General features: G+C 40.3%; 1 protein-coding gene across 1 annotated transcript in view; it reads left to right on the top strand.

Annotated features, from left to right (window-relative positions):
- The first annotated feature begins 252 nt into the window (after nt 1–252).
- The window catches only part of LOC144679809 (uncharacterized), a 34,378-nt gene continuing 25,823 nt past the window's right edge, over nt 253–8,807 (top strand). The window contains exons 1-2 of the mRNA XM_078540618.1: nt 253–470; nt 4,519–7,105. Coding sequence (XP_078396744.1) covers nt 358–470; nt 4,519–7,105 — 2,700 coding nt within the window. The 5' untranslated portion in view covers nt 253–357. The remainder of the gene's footprint in view (nt 471–4,518; nt 7,106–8,807) is intronic.

Genomic DNA, 8,807 nt, shown 5'->3' with positions numbered 1-8,807 from the left:
TGGCAAATATATGGCACTTTGATGAAAGGGCCTGTCGGTTAACTCCGTTTCTCAATCCGCAGGTGTGGCCATTGACTTGTTGAGTGTTTAAAGCATTTTCAGTTTTTATTCCAATGTTTTGTTGGGCTCATTTTCCTTGGGACATTTTGCTGCTCAGCACGGAGCACCCTTCACGCTCCTTTCCCTGCCGCACCCAGTTCGCACCTACTGCAGCTCTCGTCACGTGGCCGAGAGCCACCTGCCCATGCGCAGGCGCGCCGGGGCGTTATCGTCAGGCGTCATGTCTCCTGTCTCCGGCCCGGAGCTGGAGGCCGCGGCTCTAGTGTCAGGCCCTGCGGGCAGGGATGTGACAGGCTGATGCTGAGGGAGAAACCCAGAAATTATTCCAGCGCCGCGTGTACAGTTTTGCTCTTCATCTTCCGCAAAATGGCAGCGCGGAAACGGAAAGCAGCCCCCAGTGCGGAGCGAGGGTGAGTGATCGGCGAGAGCATCGCTTCGAACGGCTCGGGGACAAAGCCAGAGCCGAGGCTCAGGCCCAAGCTCGGGAGTGGGTGTGGGGGGTGCGTTGCTCGGTGTTCGCATCTTCCCAGTTTAGTGTGTAACAGGGCCTCTGGTTTGCAGCATCTGGTGTCGCTGCGGATCGGCGGCGGGTCTGTATTCCCAGCCGATGAGAGGCTGCGAACCGGCACCGCCATGTTGCGGTGAGTTTCCGCTTCCGTCCTGACTCTTTATTTAACCCACAGCAGCACCTTTCTGTTAACTTGGCATCCCCATTTACAATTAATTGCATCGTATGATGTGAGCAAGACTTATTTGTAACCCAGAAAATATTTAGTCTGCCCATTGCACGACGTACTTTTGGGGTGTTGGCAGATGAAAGAAGTGGGTGCTATAAATATTGTTAAAATCCCTCGTCCACTGGTCTTGTTGAAATGTTCTACGCACATTTCTGGGCATAGCGAGACTTTGTGAAACCCTGGTATTTAGACTGCGCGAGGGGGGAGGTGACTGATACTAACCTTTTAACTGATTTAAACTCGTATCCCAATCATGAATCATGGTTTAAAGGACAGGAATGGCAGCTCAACATTCGTGGTTACAGATGGAATAAAGAACCATGGGTGGGTGCAAAATTGGTTTAAGAAAACAATAACATCTATGAGGAGGGACGATAGAGAATCATAGCACGCTTACAGTACAGAACAAGGCCCTATGCCAGCCCTCTGTAAAATGCAGAAGCAGCTCAGCTGGGTCCACTCCAACCAGATCCTCCATGATTTTGAACGCCTGTATCAAATCTCCTCTCAACTTTCTTTTTGGAGAGCAGCCTCAGCTTCTCCCACACATCTATGTGTTATAAGAACAAAAAGTGCTGGAAATACTCAGCAGGCCTGGGAGCATCTGTGCAGAGAGAAACAGAGTTAACGTTTTGAGTGGAATATGACTTCTTCAGAACACATACATTATATTGTTATATTATTTGTAAAGAACTAGGAACTAATGTTTATATATATATCCCGAGGTGCCACATTCACTGCTGCACTGCAGTCATGTGCTGAGTAACAATGTATCAGTCAATTTAGTCCACCAGTCACATAGCTGCAAGAAATACACTTGTTGAAGCCCCAGCATTTTGAGTCTAAAGCGTGGTTATTTCTAACTTATGGGAACCAGAAGACATAACACTACATAACTGAAGTTTCTCATCCCTGGAGCCGTTCTCCTGAATAATTTTTGGCAACACTCTCATGCCATCACGTCCTTCCTAAAGTGTGGTGGATATAACACTCCACTTGAGGCAAACTGTGTTTTAATAGAAGTTCACCATAAATTCCTTGCTTTTGTACTCTATCCGTCTACTATAAAGACCAGGATCCTGTATGCCTAATTAATCGGCTTCTCAATCTGCCCTGCCACCTTCACTGATTTGTACACATATGTCCCCAGGATCCTTTGCTCCTGCATCCTCTTAGAATTGTATAATTTATTTCGTATTGCCTTTCCTTGTTCTTCCGACCAAAATGTATCACTTCACACTTTTCGGCATTAAATTTCATCTGCTATGTGTCCGCTCATTCTATGTCCCCTTGAAGTCTATCTTCCTCACATACTTCCAAGTTCTATATTATCCACAAATTTTGAAATTGTACTCTGAATGCCAAAGTCTAAATCATTAATGTAGATCAAGAAAAGCAGCAGTCCTAGTACCTGACCCTTGAGGCACACCACTATATACTTGCCCCAGTCTGAAAAACAACCGTCCAACTATTCCTGCTGTCACTGCCTCTTTTGTTCCATGGACTTTAGGTTTGCTGACAAGCCTATTATGTGGCACTTCTTCGAATGCCTTTGGGAGGTTCATGTACACCTTATCAACCCTCTCTGTTGCTTTATCAAATAACTTATTGTTTCTAAAAGCTTTCCCACCACTGAGGTTAAACTGACTGGCCTGTAGTTAGTCTGGGTGTATCCTTATACCATCTTTTTGAACAAGGATGTAACATTTGCACTTCTCCAGTCCTCTGGCACTGCTCTTGAATCTATGAAGAATTGGAAGATTATGGCCAGTGCCTCTGCAATTTTTAACCTCGCTTGTCTCAGTTTCCTCAGATGCAACTGATCTGGTCCTGATGACATATCAACTTTTAAGTAGAGCCAGTCTTTATAATACCTCCCATGTCAATTTTTAGCCCATCCGATGTCTCCATCACATCATGTTTCACTGTGACTTTGGTGGCATCTGCTTTCATGATAAAGATGGATGCAAAGTACTCATTTAGTACTTCAACTATGCCCACTGCCTCCATGCGTAAATCCATTTTTAGTTGGCCACACTCATCCTTTTACCATCCTTTTGTTTCTAGGCCTACAGAAGAATTTTGGATTCCCTTTTATTTAGCTGCCAGTTTCTTTTCATATTCTCTCGTTGCATTTCGTTACATTTGTGATTGACATTTAGTTGTGGAAAATATGAATGTGTGAATACCAAGCAACAGTAAGATAGGTATTCAAGAGGTGCAGGGCTTATTAAAATAGTTGGCTGATGCTTGTAACTTGTCCACAAAGAGTGGTTATTTAGCTGAAATGGTTGGCTGCAGGTTTGAGTGCAGTCAAGCATCTTGAGGCACGCAGCCTTCGAGAAAGGAGGGGAGCAATTTGAGGTGGAAAATTTGATATAGTTCTTTTCAATTATAACAATTTGATAATATAGTATGCTAACTTGAAAGGGGTGATTAACTTCAAAAGATTTCAAAATCATTTACTGTGCATTGCTAGTGTAAGATCATGTCTTGGCTTTCAGTGCCAAACTTCTGAATTTTCTCATGTTAGACTAAACGTTTGCCATTGGCATAGTATAAAATTTGTAACAATAATGCCAAATTTTAGTTTAATTTGTACATTATAACCTGGGTCCTTTGTCATCGTGAATGTGGCACATATCTCATGTTTTCTTTTAATATATTGCTATTTTTATTGTTATCTAATTGAAGATTTCTAACTTTAAATAAATTATTTAATTATTGTTATGAGCCAGTGTGCACCATGCTTCTGGCAGATGTGTGGCATTACAAGAACAAAGCCAGTGTTACTCCTAGCTCTTGAGCAGATTCACTTCTCCCTGCTGAGCTAGGTGACAACTTCTAGTATCCTTCAAAAATCATTCCACTCAACCCTAGTCTTCCAGATCCCCCTTCTACCAGAAAGGCCCACTTTGGCACCACTTGTTCGTTAAATGTCCAAGTCCAGTTTGTTCTGTCCCCTTCCTTTCAAATGGAAAACCAACTTCTCCACAGCAGGGGCTGCATTGTTTTTCCACACAGCAGCAGTTGCTTCTCTCTCTTTCCCCTCTCTATCTCTCAAGCAGCTGTCCCTTTACTGTGAGTTAGTGTGTAGAGGTGTGAAAACTGTCACTTGATTTCAATAGGTTTCTGTTTAATTTTCACCCCCATGGCAACAAGAGCACATAGGCATGTCTCTGAACTGGGATTCTTCAGGAATTTTACCTCAAGTTAAAGCAGACTTTTTAAGATACTGTTTTGTAAAGTCCAATGTTCATAACATATTGCCTTGCCTTGTAGAACAATTCAAAAATCTTTAGCTCAGTTCTCTAAGTTGGTCCACTTCTAGATGTCTCATGTTTGAGTGAATCCTCCGTGTGCCGTTTAGGTTCTTAATTACACCGTTGTAAGCAAGTGCATTCCCATGAAAAATTATAAAGAAGTAGAAGTTTTGATAGCAAATAACCAGCTCATACTCTCTGCAAGCAAATTCAAAGGGAGAAGTTAAAAATAAGTTTCTGCCTTCCTTTCCTCTTTCTTCCCCAACATCATCTCACAGGCCCCCAAAAATGTACCATAACAGTCTGATTATGGAAGATGATTACTTCTGTAGTCCTAAGTAATTTTTGTCTACTATTTTGCTTCTCATAAATATATTACTCCAATTTTATTTTTCACTAGCATGAATTAAATCATTGAAAATACCACTGCCAAATAATAATCGTAATTTATCTAATAGGTCATCCCAGCAACAACGTGGCTCAACAAGAGGTGGACCTTCAACCAAAAAGCAACGTTTGGAAAAAATGACATCACCACGTCAACTTAGAGGGTTTACAAAGCAGTCAGCAGCTCAATCACATCGGGTATCCACTAAAAAAGAAGCACTGAAATTGCATAGAGGAACTGTTAAAGCGAACAGATCATCAGCAAAAAAAACTGCAAAACTCAAGGAGAAAGGCACAAAGATGATCATTAAAAAAAATGAAAGAGTGGCTCCTTTGAAGAAGAAGAAATCTATGAAACCTTTACTTAAAAAAGGTGCATTACTGAAGTCTTCCCATCAGAAGAAAGCTGTAGTTGCTCCAATATCAAAGAGGAGATCTTGCAAAGTACTGCCTGAAAGGAAAACCACAAAAAAGCAAAAGAGCGGCAAAACTGTACGTAAACCAATGCCAGTGAAGGTTTCACAGAAGTTGCTCCAGAGTAATAGAACTTCGCAATCACGACTTACACAAAAAAATATTTGTATTCCCAAAGAGGTCACCTTTAAAAAACTTCCTTTAAGAACGTCCTCAAAAGCTTCTTCTCAGAAAAATGTTCCACAAAAGACGAGTAAATTGTCTAAAACAAAATCTCTTCAAACTGTTGGAAGTTCTGTAAGAACTACAACAAACACATCGCATACAAGTAAGAAAAACCTGAAAGTCCAACCGAAGTCTGCTATGAACGTATCCAAAATGAAACCTACAAAGAAAGATGTAAAGTCTTTGCCAGTAACTGCTAGGAGCTCTAAGAAGCAGCCTGTCAAAAAAGCTGTTAAATCTTTGTCATGCAAGAGTAATCGTACTAACCAATTAACCTCGCATAAAGCTATTAAAACTCTTGTAAATAAAGTTTCTTCTAAGAAAATTTCTGTGAAGACACAAATTGGTACAAAATCTGTAAAGAAGCTTCAACAAAAAAAGACAGTGAGGTTAAAATCATCACTACATCACCTTACAGGTAAGGATAAAGTTGAGACTGATGCTGTAAGACCTCAAACTAGATCTGATCAAAAGCATACAAAAGAAAATGTTCAACAGGTAGTAAAATCCAAGTTAAGATCCACGAATAAGCAAATGCTGAATGAAAGACTGACTAGGTCATCCCAGAGACTCAACCTGAACCCTTTATCAACGAAATCCTCCTTTTCCACAGACAGCAAGCCGAGTACATTTCCCACTCAAAGGAAACCGAGAAAAAGAGCATTAAGTGATTTATGTCCTAAAACTCCTGAAAATAGTTTGCCTATGCAAAAACTAATTAAAGTAGAAAGTAAGCTTGGAAGAATTAAGCAGGAAAAAGTTATACAAGCTCCAAAAGAGAAGGATTCAAAAGCTGCAGGAACGAAAGTGGCTGGTAAGCTTGGGAGGAAAGCTTCAGCAGCAAAAGTTACAACTCCCAAAGAAAAAAACTCAAATATTGCAGAGACAAAAGCATGTATTGCACATGAAAGAAAAACTGATCTGGAAAAAGCCAAAAAAACTCCTGTTGATAAAACTTCAACAGCTTCAGAAGCTCCTCAAGGAAAATCTAAACCCGGTAAGCCAGTTCCTCAGGACCATTCTGAAACACAAATCGAAAGAGGTGCTTCACATACAACATTACAAGGAGATGGGGAAAAAATTGAAGGTCAGGATCAGGAATTGGCCACAACAACAAATTACAATAGCAAAGCTATTAAAGGAAAAAGTGGAGTGAAATCACCTACTGAAAAGAAACAAAACAAAGCTCTGAATAATGCTCCACAGAATAAGAAAAAGTTAAATAATTCTGTGAAAGGACACCAACAAGGTTCAAAACGATCTCGAGAAACTATTCATAAAGCTAATAATGCCATTTCTAGCCCAAAAGCAGGTATGGAGATTCCATGTCTGCAAACTGACGATAATGCCAAGTGTAAGCGTCAAAGTATTCTTGAGCTGTGTGAAGAAATTGCAGAAGAGATAGCTTCTGACACTCTTGATCTTTCAGTGAAAAAGGAGCCTGCAAAAATAGAAGATGCAAATATCCAAAAAGAACCAGAAACCATAAAGACTGAAGATATTGAGAAAACAAAGCGGGCAAAGCCAATTTATTCCAGCCTAAACAGATTCCAGTTTTCAGGACAAAAATGTGTAAAACGTAAACTGATTGAACATAATAAATACATAACTACAAGATATAGTTTACAAAAAGGAGGAAACAGTTGGACTAGAATTAGGCAAATTAAAACTGATCCAAAAAAACTAACTGCCATCAATTCCACCTATAACAAGTTTAGAAATTTGCAGGTTAGGCAAGCAGTTTCACAAGTGGTTGTTCGAACGATTAGGAAGGTAGAGAAAGCGAAACTGCCAAATGGGGTGCCTGTACAGACCAAAGAAGAAAATGTTATCACACATGAGCAACATAAATCGAAAGCTATTGCTTCTCAAATGGAAGTTGAAAAATCCGCCAATATTGGTCGAAAATCATCTGAAAGCAGAACACCTGAAGAAATAAAAAATTTAGTAAAACTATTTGAGAAAAAAGAGGATGAGGCAGAGATGCCAAAAATGGAAACCGAATCTGAAGTCGACGAGGTATTTTTAAAAATATATACGTTTTTTGATAATGTGGCATGGCATAACTTGCTAATATGAACATATCTTACAAATTAATAGTTTAAAAATTATAACACACAAACCTATTAACCCCAATGTCTCTGATATTTATCTTCCAGGTGAGCAATAGTCCTATTTTCTCCTTCAGCCACCAATTGATCTTATTCTTAAATGTTGGCATGACCTCTGTTTCAATTATTTACACCAGTGACCCATTTCACTGAATACTGAGAATTTTTTTTTTATATAAACAAGTGTTGAGTTTTGTTCCTTCAGATTTTAATTATTGTTGGAGATTTTTTTAAATTGAAATAAAAGTATATTTGTTTTTCTTTTACCTCTCTTTCTTAACCTCAGAATTGTTATGGCACAGAAGGAGGCCATTTGGCCCATCATGTCCGCACCGGCTCTCGAAATGTGCAACTCGCCTAATTCCATTCTCCTGCCTTCTCCCCGTAACCCTGTACACTGTCTTTTCAAATGACAGTCTAATTCCCTTTTGAATGCTTCAGTTGAACCTGTCTCCACCACACACTCGGGCAGAGCATTCCAAACCCTAACCACACTGCATGAAAAAGTTTTTCCTCGTACCATTATTGCTTCTTTTATCAATTACTTTAAACCTGTGCCCTTTCATTCTTGATCTTTTCATGAATGGGAATAGTTTCTCCCCATCTATTCTGTCATGATTTTGAGTACCTCTACCAAATCTCCTCTCAGCCTTTTCTCTAAGGAAAACAGTCCTAACTTCTCTGATCTATCTTCATAACTGCAGTTCCTCATCCCAGGAACCGTTCTTGTGAATGGTTTCTGCACTCTTTCCAATGCCTTCACATCCTTCCTAAAGTGCGCTGCCCAGAACTAGACGCAATACTCTAGCTGAATCCAAACAAGTGACTTATACAAGTTCAACATGACCTCCTTGCTCTTGTACTCCACGCCCCTATTAATAAGGCCTAGGATACTGTATGCTTCATTAACTGCTCTCAACCTGTCCTGCCACCTTCAATGACTTATGCACATGTACACCCAGGTCCCTCTGCTACTGCACCCTTTTTAAAGGTGTACCCCTTATTTTCTATATTCTTCCCTACCAAAATGAATCACTTCCCATTTCTCTGCATTGAATGTCATCTGTCCATCCATTCCACCAACTTGTCTATATCCCTTTGAAGTTCTGCACTATCCTCCTCACAGTTCACATGCTTCCAAGTTTTGTATCATCCGCAAACTTTGAAATTATGCCTTGTACACCGAGGCCTAGGCCATTAATATCAGGAAGAGCAAGGTTCCCAAAACTGACCCCTGGGGAACTCCATTACAAACCTTCCTCCAGCCTGACAGACTACCATTAACCACTGCTCTGTTTCCTGCCACTCAGCCAATTCTGTACCTGTGTTGCTCCTGTCTTTTTTATCCCATGAGCTATAACTTTACTCTCAAGTCTGTGTGGCATTGTATCAAATGCCTTTTGTGGAAGTCTTATGTACATCACATCAATGGCATTGCCCTCATCAACCCTCCCTGTTACCCCTTCAAAAAACTCCAAGTTAGTTAAACATGATTTTTCCTTAACTAACTCGCATTTGTCCATGTGACTGTTAACTTTGTCCCAAATTATTGCTTCTAAAAGTTTCCCCACCATCGAAGTTAAACTAACTGGCCTGTAGTTGCTGGGCTT

The sequence above is a fragment of the Cetorhinus maximus genome, chromosome 4 (assembly GCF_964194155.1).
Source record: "Cetorhinus maximus chromosome 4, sCetMax3.hap1.1, whole genome shotgun sequence".
NCBI classification, from domain to species: domain Eukaryota; kingdom Metazoa; phylum Chordata; class Chondrichthyes; order Lamniformes; family Cetorhinidae; genus Cetorhinus; species Cetorhinus maximus.
The sequence above is the reverse complement of the archived record's forward strand: the minus strand, read 5'-3'. Positions and strand labels throughout refer to the sequence as shown.